At 35.5% G+C, this 13,974-nt stretch overlaps 3 protein-coding genes across 4 annotated transcripts; all 3 read left to right on the top strand.

The window, feature by feature from the left end:
* Window positions 1-35: 35 nt before the first annotated feature.
* LOC117213533 (probable cytochrome P450 6a14) lies at window positions 36-1,421 on the top strand (the record flags this gene model as incomplete). Its single annotated transcript, XM_033458952.1, has 2 exons — window positions 36-291; window positions 709-1,421. Coding segments are annotated over 2 exons (426 nt in total), but the record flags the coding sequence as incomplete, so codon positions are not given.
* Window positions 1,422-1,878: 457 nt separating this feature from the next.
* Window positions 1,879-8,297, top strand: LOC117213485 (probable cytochrome P450 6a14). Of its 2 annotated transcripts, none has more exons than XM_033458860.1 (6): window positions 1,879-2,453; window positions 5,232-5,607; window positions 5,922-6,447; window positions 7,177-7,398; window positions 7,602-7,853; window positions 7,947-8,297. In XM_033458860.1, the coding sequence occupies exons 2-6, from the start codon at window positions 5,278-5,280 to the stop codon at window positions 8,114-8,116; spliced, it is 1,500 nt and encodes a 499-aa protein (XP_033314751.1). In that variant the 5' UTR covers window positions 1,879-2,453; window positions 5,232-5,277; the 3' UTR covers window positions 8,117-8,297. The 2 variants fall into 2 exon arrangements, with proteins under 2 accessions (XP_033314751.1, XP_033314750.1); XM_033458859.1 differs by lacking the exon at window positions 1,879-2,453 and adding an exon at window positions 3,855-3,938.
* Window positions 8,298-9,014: 717 nt separating this feature from the next.
* On the top strand, window positions 9,015-13,885 carry LOC117213484 (probable cytochrome P450 6a14). Its single transcript, XM_033458858.1, has 6 exons — window positions 9,015-9,083; window positions 11,648-11,995; window positions 12,143-12,668; window positions 12,894-13,115; window positions 13,227-13,478; window positions 13,600-13,885. The coding sequence occupies exons 2-6, from the start codon at window positions 11,663-11,665 to the stop codon at window positions 13,767-13,769; spliced, it is 1,503 nt and encodes a 500-aa protein (XP_033314749.1). The 5' UTR covers window positions 9,015-9,083; window positions 11,648-11,662; the 3' UTR covers window positions 13,770-13,885.
* The last annotated feature ends 89 nt before the right edge of the window (window positions 13,886-13,974 follow it).

The following is a 13,974-nucleotide window of genomic DNA, read 5'->3' on the forward strand; positions in this document are numbered from 1 at the left end:
CATTTATACCAGTAATTATCATTCTTATTTCATATACAGAGACACTAAGGAAGTATCCAGCTTTGCCATTTTTAAGCAGAGAGTCAGTCGAAGATTATACGTTCGAAAATACGAAAGTAACAATTCCCAAAGAAACGTTGATATGGGTGCCAGTTTTTCCCATTCACAGGGACCCGGAGATTTATCCTGATCCAGAAAAATTTGACCCCGAAAGATTTTCCGAGGATAAGATGAAAGAAAGGAATCCTATGTATTATTTACCTTTTGGACATGGACCGAGAAATTGTGTCGGTACGTATTTAGCAAAATATCGATCGGTTTTTTCTTGATAAATAATTCAAATAATTGATCGACATTGGCGATATGAAACGAAATATATCTTTAAATAATTTTATCCTTCGAACGAGGATGGGTAAAAACATATATTTCTGGAAATGAAAATTCTAAGAATTATTACGAATTGCGGAGTTTTAAACGTCGAGTATGCAAGCGGAAAGATCGTGCGATTAAGATCGAGATGTAGAAAAAAAAGTAGGCGTGACTTTAGACGAACATAACGCAAGAAACCTGCCATCGGAGAATTAGACTTAGAATTGATAGAATTACGATTAGTAAAGTTGCGTGTAGTATATATAGTATCATAATACATATATTAAAAAATACAACTAATGAACTTACTTACATCTGACATTCGATAATTTATTTCAGGTGCACGTTTTGCAATCTACCAAACGAAAATTGGATTAATAAAAATCCTGCATAAAAACAAGGTTGGCGTTTGTTCCAAAACTCTAATTCCTTATAAATATAATCCACTTTCATTCGTTCTGACACCTACAACCGGTTTGTATTTGACGATAACCAGGGTAGAGGACTAACACAATTTTAACATTCATTTGTCACAAATAAAATTTTTTATTAACGTATACTTCGGCATTTATAAAATTGTTTAATTTATAGACGTATTATTTAATGCGACGAACGTTTGTCGGAGTGTGACAAATGAAATTCAATATAATATCGAGGCGCGGTACACGTTCTGTTGAATATTGTTTTTATGTATTTTACTAGTAGTTCAAATATTTTACTCATAGAAACAAGTAGTTCATGTTTTCATTACATATATCAATATAGTCAAATTAAAACATTGTTGATGTTTATATAACTTGTTATCGTAGCGTTGCCGGTTGTCTCCTGACTGCCGAATTAAAAGGACTACCTATATCAAATAGATAGTTCTTGTATCTTCGTGTATACACGCACGGGGCTTGTAAACTCATGTAATCCTTGTTATCGGTAGTATCGGTAGTCCACCCCTTGTATATAGGAAAAAATTGTACAAAATGTTAAGTAGTTAAGAATATAACATTAAGAAAAATAGGATTGTTATTTTATCAATAAATAATACATGGAAGATAATAGATATCTAATGTTGAATTTGTTCTTTTTCGAGACTTGTGTGACTGATTCAGATGGAATATCCTAGCTCAGCGCCGTTCAATCATTGCCCATACGGAAAGATATTAGGCTTTCTGAACATAAAGAAATCGGTGTGCAACGGTGCGTTTATGAAGTAATAATTGCGCATCTTAAGGAAGGAGAAGTTTCGGAACTGAACAATTAACTATAAGCACTAAATAACATGTATGATTCTGTAGTTTACGAGGAGGCTAAACTCCTATTACAAGCGTCCTTTCCCCGCTTCATTTTAATTAATATGTTTCTTGAATAGCACGCGTCTTCGGATTTCAACTTTGTTCCCTCGTATCACCAGAATTTTTTGCCCGTCTGAAACTGTACCGACTGGCGTTGAAACTGCACTGGACTAGACGTTCCAGTTGCAAAATTGTTGCATCCGCTAACGCACGACTCAGTATACGCGGCAGAGAGCTTAATTTACTCTCAAGTGTCTTTGTTTCTAGCTTTTAAGATAAAAGATGACGGAAGCTAGATTCTCGCGAGATTGTAGTTACCGTATTACTGCTTCTTCTCTAGATGAATAAGGAAACAGTTACAGTTTAAGTGGCCTGTATAGCGTGTCGATATCTTTTTGTCGCATTTTTTGTAGAGTTTTAACGTTTTAAAGCCCTAATTTGTCAATATCAATGGAGTTATCAGCTTTGGTACGAAGCAACGCGCTGATAAAAATCCAAGCATCCCAATATTTCTTTTTATAGTTTAGAACTTGTCAAGGCCGTTAAATAAGCCTATAAGCTTATAGTAGAACTGCAGTGCCTCGCGAATAGCATGCAAGTACGTTTCTAATCTTCGCGACAAATAGATGCTAACAAAATCAGTGAGGAGAAACAGATTTAAAGGAAATTGCTGTATCGCAGAGTAAAAGTAATGTTTCGCATACATTAGTGTAACATTCAAAGAGACTAGAATTACTTTGCGACTGTACGAAAAAGAGGAAGGTGTTAAGGAAGAGGAAGAGGAATAACTAATTAAATGTAAGTATGATTTTTCATATTTTACTTACCTCTTATTCAATAGACTAAACTCCAAATCCCCTCTCTAAACTCTAAACTCTAAATTCCCTCAAAATGATATTTTTGTAATTGACAGTTGCCATATAGTAGAGTTTTATTTATCCGTTTTCTGTATTTTAGGCCCGAATACTCATTATCCGTATCTTAATACGCAAATCTTAATATCCGAATGTTCTATTATCGGAACATAGTTTTTTTCCAATAACAGATACCCTTTTCTGTTTATTTGTTATTTCCTTTAATCGATCGAGCGAATAATGATCGTAAGAGCTTAATATGAACCTAATAGCGTTCCAACTATCAAAAGAAAATACGACATGATTAGAGAAGTCGCAGGTGATATCGATTTTGATGAACTTGAAAAATCTCAATTGTCAGTATGTTGTATGATCTTTTCTTAAACGTATTATCGCCGCTCGGCCATAGTTTCCCAGATATTTTCAGAGTTCACTTCGATTTATATCTATGTAAAAATGCGTATCATCTATGTACCAGAGTGAAGTGTAATAGAAACTAAATTTAATTGATGATTTTTACGAATATCTCGTAAAAGAAAGCCGAGCGACGATTACGTGTATTGGAAAGATTTGTTCAGAATGTTAACCATGATAACATATTTCAAACTCGTTCAAGAAATTTGTCTAATTACCGCAAAAAAAGACGTGCTATTAGAAAAACGACAATCGCAGACATTGTACGTAAACATAGTAAGTAAAAAGCATGATGAGAATTATGTAAATCGCGTAGATTATTCTGAGAATAGCGACGATAGAAAAGCACTTATCACATTAACGTTATAAAATGCTTCTATTGCGACAAAGATACGATGATAATGGCGTTTTTACAAAAATGGAAACTGCGAAGGAAAATTGTAACTTGTAACAAATTGTAACAACATTCGTGGCAGCTTCGATGGTTTGATATACAAAAAGAATGTAACTCCGTGCAGTTATTTTTATTAAAAGAATTACAACTTAACAGTCAAAAAGATACGGCATCCATAAATATTTCAAGAAATTGTCGATTAATTGGTATTTGAATAAGTGAAATTTCATGTCAGAAAAATTATTTTATTATCTGGAAATACCACTATTCGAACAGTTTCGTTTCCGTATTAGCCGCGACAAGGAGAACCCCACTGTATGTTGGAAACTACTTGACAGAGCAACTTGAAGCTCTGTGGGCATATTCGGAAGATGAGCATAATTCTCGTCCGGAGTATCAAGTTAATATCTGCAAACTTCAATGACCCATCGACATCATACGTATTGGATATACGAGAAGAGACAAAGGGATGCTTAAGGGAGAAAGACGAATTATGCGGCAGTCGTTAACTGAGAGTCGAAGTTGCGAGGAATCGTTAATTGAGAGTCGAGTTGTGAGGAGTTAATTACTTGCGAGCCGAAAGAAAGTTACCGAATTGTTATGAGTTGTAAACTATTAGTTGTGGGCTCTGAGTTGTCAATTTATTTGTCTTAGTTATATCACATTACCGTATTTAGTTCACGTTATATGACCATCGTTACCTGTTTAATCCACTGTAAATAGATCCATCTATCAATAAATTTATCACATAGGATAGAAATCATTGGAAATCCTAATTTCTAATACTTCTGAATAAATAATCCTATATCATTCATTATTATTATATATATATATATATATGTCGGAGATGAAAGAACACCGGAGCCTTTGGAATTTTGGATAATCCCGCAACATTGTAATCTAGAGTCTACTATAGCTGTAATTAAACAATTGTAGTTATTTAATCTAATTGTAATTGTTCGCGAGTTGTGATAATGAGCTTGGGCTCGAAGCGACAGCCAGTCGCCGAACGTAGCCGCGGTCACGGGATCAACGCTTTATCTAACAAAAGTAATGGAGTAATTCTATAGCTCTCCTTAAAAGAAATATTTGTGGCGGCACGCGACAGTAAACATTCCAACGGTTTGGAATGTTTCCCGTGGCTCGTCACACGCAGACCTTATTCTTCGAGCAAGATAATTGCCAGATGTCGATGCGTCTCCGCAGTACATGTTCAGCTAGCCTGAGGGCCCGTCATTAAATCGTAGGATTAGTTGAGTAACAGTAATTTCAGTTATTAGACTATTAGTCAGACTATTAGTTGACTAAAGTCCTTCAAACAGTCTTTGTCCCAGCTACGGGAAGATAGGAGAGACCTATTTTTTAACGAACGGCGTCTCCCACTAGCAACTTTCCCTCGAGGGCGGCTAGCATTTTTTCTAACCACCGATATGGAGATTGACCAATTAGCATCAACGCCAAATTCCCTCACCTTCTGAACGAAGGCTATCCTCGACGAATCCGATGATCTCGTGTCCTCAGACACACCCCATCGTAGCTTTCCTCCGCAGCATCATCGCGACGGAGAGTCATTCTCTCGTGAGGTCGTATTAGCGAGTTACTTAGTGCCTGTACGCTCGGTGGATATTCCACGTTTTCGCAAAGAGTTCGATTTAGATTTTTGTGAGCACGTACATCTATCATCCCGTTGACCGCGGATTCGTTATTGAACCTAAGACCAACATTACTAGTATCGCGAGTGTCCAACCGCTGCGGTTGATTGTCGAGTCGGTAGTATCCATACCCGTATTAATAGACCGTACCTTCGTTATAACACGACGATGGCAAATTCCAATGAAGATTTATCAAACGTCCACAATCTTATTCCTGACCCTTCTCCGACATATATAATACATACATTTGTATGTTTTGCAGATTGCGGAACTTTGACCTCTATCGTCGAGAGATTGAATAAGTCAAAATGGCATTTGAATTTTTATGCTACGTGACAGTGGTGTTCATTGCGCTGTATTATTATTTTACGGCAAAATTCAACTTTTGGAAGGATCGTTCAGTTCGAGGTCCAAAACCTATACCAGTGTTTGGCAATGTCTTCTGGCCGATGATTGGCAAGATATCGATTGCAGAATACTTGCAGAAGCTACATAACGAATATAAAGACGAACCTATGATCGGATTATTCGTACGAAGAACGCCTCATCTTGTTATACAGGACCCTGAGATTATTAAAGATGTTCTTATTAAAGACTTTTCCAAATTCGCGAATCGCGGATTCTTGAAGCAAGAAATAGTAAGTGAACGCATGGAAACGCATGTTTATATTTCAACGTGTTAAATTGAAGTCTCTACTAACAGTAAAAATTATTATACACAGCAAGAAACTATTAGAACAGGCTAACAAACAAAATAAAAAATAAGTTGATACATCCAGCGAATGAAAGTTTATGTATCTTCATGTTCTTTTATTTAATATCTCTTTCTTAGATAGTTATTCTTTTGATAAGCGATAAAAGATATAACAAATAACGATAAATAATATAATAAGTTCCAAATATTTCAAATATATAACATCCCGAATATAGTGAATTCGTTCAATGGCTATAGGCGGAACCACTCTCTCAGCACCTCTTCTCTTTAGAAGTAGAAAGATGGAGGCCATTAAGAATGCAACTTTCCCCGGTATTTACGTCTGGCAAACTCAAAGGAATCTTCTCCCTGATTTTCGAATGTGCCAAACGTATCGAGAGCTATTTAGATATATTGATAGCGAAAGGAGAGCCCATCGAGGTGCGAGAACTTGCGGCCAAGTATACTACCGACGTAATAGGCAGCTGTGCCTTTGGGATAGAGGTGAATTCGTTGTCGGACGAGGAAAACGAATTTCGCCGAATGGGCAAAGAAATCTTTGCTACACACTGGAAGGCGATTATAAAATTCAGGATGAAGGAGTGCATGGGAGAGTTGTACGATTTACTTGGTTATATCCTTCCGCCAGACAAGGTGAACGTATTCATTGAGAGGATCACCATCGAAACGTTGAACTACAGGAAAGAGCACAACATCGTTAGGCACGATTTCATGAATACGTTGTTGGAACTTCGGAATAACCCCGAGAAAGTAAAGGATATTAGTAAGTTTTTAGCAAAGACTATTATTCGTCCTATAAATTATTGTACGTACGCCTACTGACAAAAATTAAGAAACATTACGAGCGCTTGGAAAGTGCTGTATATCTTTTATCTTCCGAAATGCATCGGATGAAATTAAAAATAGCGTAAAGAGACAACAGATCACGTACGAAGTTGCAACATGTTATTTTTTTCCAATTATGCCCGTGTAAGATCTACGATTAATAACGAATCGGATGAACAAATCGAAACTTTGTAACAAAAGTTGAGATATACTTTGCTTCAATTACATAATTACTTGAGATAATTCTTGGGATGTTGGATAATTCTTTGGTTTGATAACTGCATACTCTCTGTGTGTCATCGATTCAATTAATCGAATACAACACGCAATTGATATTTCACGCCATGTATGTGTAATTTTTTCCATTAGCTCCCCTTCATATGTAAAGTATTCAACTTCCCAATTGACGTGTAACGTAATCCCACGAATGTTCAATTGGGTTCGAATCAGCAGATTGATTTGGTCGTTTAATTATATTAACATTTTCTCTCGAAAGAAAGGAAAGTCTTAACTAATTTAGAGGAATGTTTCGGGTCATTATCGCGTCGAAATTATCATTTTGTTGGCATTTTCTCGTTTGCAAATGGCAACACGTGGCTTTGTAAAATATCCTTATATACGAATCTATCCATAGTTTCCATTATTGTACCAGGATCATTTCTTTCAGAATTAACGGACACTTTGCTTGCTGCACAAGCATTCGTATTTTTCGCGGCAGGTTTTGAAACTTCATCGACGACGATCAGCAACGCTCTGTACGAGTTGGCTCTGAATCAAGAGATACAGAAGAAGCTACGAGAAGAAATAAAAGAATTCGATGCGAAAAATGCCGGGGATTGGAAATACGAGACTATAAAGCAGATGTCATATTTGGACAAAGTATTTAAAGGTTGAGACGTAACAGGATCGATTCCTTTAATACGCGGGAGGTTTACTACGATACGAGGGCAGAACGAAAAGTTTCCGGAATGACAACAACAATCACAAATACCAACTATTGTACTAGCGGCGATTCCGGAGACTCACCAATCTGCTTTCGTAATTTATTCATTATATCAATACTTTTATCTTCTCCTTTTATTCCGTTTATAGAGACATTAAGGAAATATCCACCTTTGGCATTCGTATCCAGAGAAACGACGGACAATTATACTTTCTCGAACACGAAAGTATCACTACAAAAAGGCATGAGAGTCTGGATACCGGTATTTTCTATTCACAGGGATCCAAATATCTATTCAGACCCAGATAAGTTTGATCCCGAGAGATTTTCCAAGGAAGCAGAAGATGCAAGGCATCCCATGCACTATTTGCCCTTTGGTCATGGTCCAAGGAATTGTATTGGCACGTTTATAACACGATTATACTTTATTTCCATAGAATTATTATTTTATCAAATGGCATTGACATTGTCTTCTTTCATTTATTTGATTTCAGGCGCACGTTTCGCAATTTACCAAACGAAGATTGGATTAATTAAGATTCTGCAGAATTATGAGGTGCACGTTTGTGAGAAGACACCGATTCCATACGAGTTAAACCCATATGCGTTTATAATATGCCCGAAAGGAGGATTATATTTAAACATAATTAAAAGTAAAAATTAATTTACTAATTCTCGAAATAATTTTCTATCTGTATAAGAGAGCAATACAGAATGTTCATGTGTTGCATGTACCTGGTATAGAAATATGTATATGATATTCTTTCTAGCAGTTCGTTTATGTAATGTTATAGAAATATATACGTATATAATAAGCATATATAAACAGCGAATATTAATATCTACTAATACTAATTTACTAATTCTTCGATATCCATCTGCTGTTAGTATTCTTATTCACTGGCTACATCAGCAAGTGTTGCACAACAATGTTACATGTGTGTTTACTTCCACAGCAGCTTCAGCATTTTTCGCAGTGTTTAGCATTGCTTAGAATTCTTGAAGAATAAATGAAATACCTAGCTTGTACATATAGCTTTTTATATACCTTTCATTTTAATTTCTTCGGTAAAAGCTTTATCGTACAATCGTTGCTTGTAGAGTCAAAGGAACCGTATTCTTATGATCCTGACATGAAATTCTTGTCAAATAGCAGAAGAGATAAAGCGAAAAATTTTATATTCACAGTCTGTGTCTACGGAAGGAGCAAATTAATTAGCCTTATTTAATGGTTCACTATGGGGTTTCGTGACTTCTAATTTCTACCCTATCTTCTCTCTCTCTTTCTCTCTAGAGCAAGTTAATTGCACGAGTTAAACTGAAATAATTGCTTTTACAAGAATAATAATAATTTCAGTAATTACTTGTAAGTTATGTAATACACAGTAATGTACGACATACGATACACAGTAAAGATAAGTAAATATTTTGTTTGATATCAGCAGTGTAATAATTGGAAGAACTTACGTATAATCTCTGTTACTATACATTCATGTATGATTTTATTTCAATTGCGTCACGATTTAAAAGGAGACGTGGGTAATGATCGCTGGCAGTATCAGTTGACATCTTTCCACGATACACAACAAACGTAGACCCGGAACAAACATTCGTAGGATCGTGATTACTACGTAAGTAATAGCAATATGTAAAGATTTCGTATCAAGGAAACTTCATCGCGTAAATGTGAAGAACTGTTCTAATTCAACAATTACTTTTCAACATACAAGTCAATTAATCCTACGTGATTCATCAAAAAGTTCGGAGAAAATTCTTACTTTTTATTTTATTTATTTTTAGAAACAACCTAATTTTTTTTTAAAGTTTATAATATGGAATCCGTTTACAATGTATATAATTAGTAAATTTAGACTTTCTATGACGATAATCATGTTGATTATTTTTTATTTCTAATATTACACAATTCAATTTCACTGTTACATTCATTCAAGGTTGTCTCGTATCGATTGTTTGAGTTCATTGTCTAAGGGAACGAACGTAAACATTCTGCTCAATGTAATCTCAACATTTTTGTGTTATACCACGGTACAATGTCATTGCAAAATGTAGTGAAATTACTATTATTTGTATACCTTGTAAAGATACATTTGTGAAAAAAGTAGCGCACTTACAGCTGGGAAAACAATAGTTGTTTACAACCAGGCTATTGTTTTGAATCGTTACACAAATATTGCTATCTCTGCAATCTTATCTGTTTACAAATGAGACATTCCATGAGCTTTGTAAATACATTTAAAGTGCATCTAAAAGATACGCATGTAATCATAAAAAATCTATCAAACCTATCTATTTAAAATTATTTATAACTAAAATAAAGATAGACAAAGAAATGGAAAATAAATGTTGTAACATTTGTTTGCTGCAAAAACATTTTACGTTTTTTGAGAGAGCTACGTATCAAAATTTTACCAAAATGAACAGAAATAACTTTTGGTTGCAACGCGTTTCCGTGGGCTTCAAAACAATGTGCATAATTATTTCTACATTTCTACAATACCCACACCAGTCTATGCACTTATTTATTTAAAATGCGGGAAAGAACGGCCATCTTCATTAGTGTTGTATTCAACGTAGCAGACAAAATAATCAATTCACATTGTGTATAATGAGATAACAGTTTTACGTGCTTTATCGATTGATGAAGTTGGTTGAGCAAAACAACTATTCATCGAGGAAATTTTTTTGCGTCTGTTGAATTCGACCAATGGAACAAATACAAATAATCAAATATCAGAAACCGGCGCGAACCAAAAGAAGCAGAGAGTAACCTTTTCTTAATTAATAGTCAGTTGTGACTTTACTGTATAGTTGTTAGAATCGTTACGTTCAATAAAGCAAAGCTATTACGTTACATTAAAGTTCACGGCTGTTCAAAGTCATTGGAGATTAGCTTCATCATTCGTTTTGACAATTTGATTACCTTAGTTTTTCTTTTCGCGATCGTTTCGATCTTGGCTGTCTTACGGATGAAATTAAAATGTATTTCCTTGTGGGGTCATGTTTATATAATAAACAAAATAAAGATAGACGAGGAAGCGAAGGTGAATACCGTAAAGTATTGTATACTTGTTGCACTGCTTGTTGCTGAGAACCAGCTATCAAAGTTTTACCAAAACGAATGATTTATTTTTATCTTACGGATGAAATTAAAATGTATTCCCTTGTGGGGTCATGTTTATATAATAAATAAAATAAAGATAGACGAGGAAGCGAAGGTGAATACCGTAAAGTATTGTATACTTGCTGCACTGCTTGTTTGTACTAAATTTTAATCTCGCGTAATATGGAATAAAAGATACGTATTTTTCAAATGAATGACAATATCGATATAGAGATTTAAGAATACGTTAAAGTGGCTCTGATTATTATTTCTATATCACAATTGTTTAACATTATGGCGTATGCCCCGAAATACTTGTATCTCGTATTTAAGTCGAAATTTAGAAGGACATTTTCAGTCAACTCAATAAAGAGGTTCGCATTAGATAAATGATATCTATAAATTGATTAAAACAATTCCTCGGTGGTGTATGTCGACCTTAGAATGACCGAGAAAACAAACAAGTGTGACACATGTGGAGAAGAAACGATCGTATCAGTTGAATGTATAGCTACTTAAATTGGATGACGACTGTAACAAGAAAAGTGTGCATGGAGATTGTTCTAGGGCGACGACAAAAGTAAGCATCGGTACGAACGACAGAAGGAACACGGCAGTGTCGTCATAGAAATTATTGAGCTACATATTCGAGCAACTTGACAAGCAAATTGACGAAAACTCGATAAGATGATAAGAGGCTATTATTTTGTTAAACAGCGCAAATCCTTATTACAAAGAAAGAAATATCGACAAAGAAGACTGGGATTAAGTTTCAGTTTTTAAGATCTTTTCGAGTGGATATCCAATTGTTCTTCGATATGGAATAAAAATGAATAATCGATAAAAAGTTTAAATTTATTTGATTAACGCTTGCGATAAAAGAAAATTAATCGTTAGAGACTCCGATCATCGATAATTAATCGAGGAGTTGACATATCGCAGATATCAATCTGCTAGTTATTAATTGTTAGCTTGTTTTCCTGCGTTTAGCATGTGGCTTTAGTCATCCACTTTATAAGAAGCAGAAGTTACTGTAACCAGTCAATTCTGATCAGTGAAATTTGATTTTTACAGAAAGCGTGATACAACATGGATTATTTTCAACTTGTCTGCGCCATTGGCGTGGTGCTTTTAGCGATCTACTATTATTATACCTCAACATTTGACTACTGGAAGATTCGTGGCATACCCGGACCGCAACCTACTGTCTTCATTGGTAATTTCAAAGATATTTTACTTAGAAGAGTGTCGCTAGCCGATAAGCTGAGAGAATTTTACGAGGAATATAAGAAAGAGCCAATGTTTGGAATATTCGAGGGAACGACGCCTGTCCTCGTTATTAAAGATCTGGAATTAATCAAAGACGTTCTCATCAAGGACTTTCCTCTATTCGTTAACCGAGGTTTCCGCCTGTTTCCAAAGGTACTTGAAAATTATAATTAATTTACGAATTTCTGTTTCTATGTTCGTTGATTGCCCGATACTTTTACGCCACTTGGCGCGTAAAAGGAAATATATTAATATCCACTTCTTGAAAGAAAGAAAAATTCAAAAAGAGATTTTATTCAGGCAGAACCACTGGGAGAACATCTGTTCGCTCTGGAGGAGGAAAGATGGCGACCAATGAGAGCAAAACTCTCTCCAGTATTCACGTCAGGCAAGCTGAGAGAAATGTTCCCTCTCGTAATAGAATGCTCGAAGAATCTGGAGGAATACTTAGACAGCGTGATCGAAACGGGTAAACCAGTGGAATGTCGCGATTTGGCTGGGAAATTCACAACCGACGTAATTGGTAGTTGCGCTTTTGGAATCAACATGAACGCTCTCTCGGATGAGAACAGCGAATTTCGCGAAGTAGGCAAAAAAATGTTCACGCAGACCACGCGAATGCAAATCAGAGATATCTGTCGGCAATTTCTGCCAAACATCTACGAAATATTTGGCCATCTACTGCAAATTCCAGGAGTCGATCAATTCTTAATAGACGTGGTCAGAGACACGATAAAATACAGAAGAGAGAATAAGATAATCAGACCAGATTTCATCAACACGCTGATGGAACTTCGAGACCATCCAGAGAAATTAGAAAATATAGGTATACAGTTTAAAATAAACCGTCTGTGACTTTCTTTAGGTGGATTACAAATATTTGTCCATTTCTGATAAATCTTAACGTGCAGAAGAGTGAAAAGAGAGCCATGAATTTTTGCTTCGAAATTTGAATTCCGTTATCGAAAAACTTCCTCTTAGAAGAAATTTTCCAATTTTAATTGATAATAATTTAGTTGATAATAAAGGTCGGTGATATTGTCTTTTACAGAACTAACAGATTCGTTGCTCACCTCGCAAGCCTTTGTCTTTTTCGCGGCTGGGTTCGAGACTTCCTCAACGACGATATCTCACGCTCTTTACGAACTAGCGCTAAACCAACATATACAGGACAGATTACGTAAGGAAATCAGAGAGGTTTACGACAAACATCAAGGAGTTTTAACGTACGATGCAGTTAAAGAGATGAAATATCTGGACAAGTTTTTCAAAGGTGCGTTACAATGTTAAAACGAAACTTTGATTTCTGAAGAAAATTATTCGAGCAGTTGTTCCAACATTCGAAACGATGATTTACATAAATTATTTACTCTCCTCTATGTAGAGGTGCTGAGAATGTACCCGCTAATACCGTTTATAATGAGAGAGGTATCGGAAAATTACACGTTCAAAGGCACCAAGGTCAGCATAGAAAAGGGCACGAAAGTGTGGGTGCCAGCTTATGGAATCCAAAGAGACGCAGATGTCTACCCGGAACCTGAGAAATTCGATCCTGAAAGATTCAACGACGATGCTGTTGCTGCTAGACACCCTATGGCTTATTTGCCTTTTGGCGATGGTCCAAGAAATTGCATTGGTAAGTTAATAAAAATAAGCAAAAGAAAAGAAAACCTACGCTGTAAAGTATCTTTTACCTCTAAAAAAAAAAAAAAAAAAAAAAAGCATGAATGACGTAGCTTCTTAATCGTTATTTTCAGGATCTCGTTTTGCACAGTATCAAAGCAGGGTTGGCATTATAGCGGTCATTCGCAATCACAAAGTCGACGTTTGTGAGAAAACTAGGATTCCCTACGAAACTGATCCCCTTTCATTTATGCTGACGTTAAAAGGAGGTGTGCATTTGAAAATAACCAAAGTAGAGAATTAATATACTAAAGTTAAAAATTGTATTGTTATACGCAATAATGTACATATCTAGCTAATTTTAATCCGACCATTTATGGTGACTTAAAATTGATAATAAAATTATAGCATCGATTACAAGTTTGCGTTAATCAAAATACTTACTATCGGTTACTACCAATGGTAACTTGTTACTCACTCTTCTCGTTTTCTGTGGCTGGTCGGTTTGA

The sequence above is a fragment of the Bombus bifarius genome, unplaced genomic scaffold (genome assembly GCF_011952205.1).
Source record: "Bombus bifarius isolate JDL3187 unplaced genomic scaffold, Bbif_JDL3187 scf7180000009111, whole genome shotgun sequence".
NCBI lineage: Eukaryota > Metazoa > Arthropoda > Insecta > Hymenoptera > Apidae > Bombus > Bombus bifarius.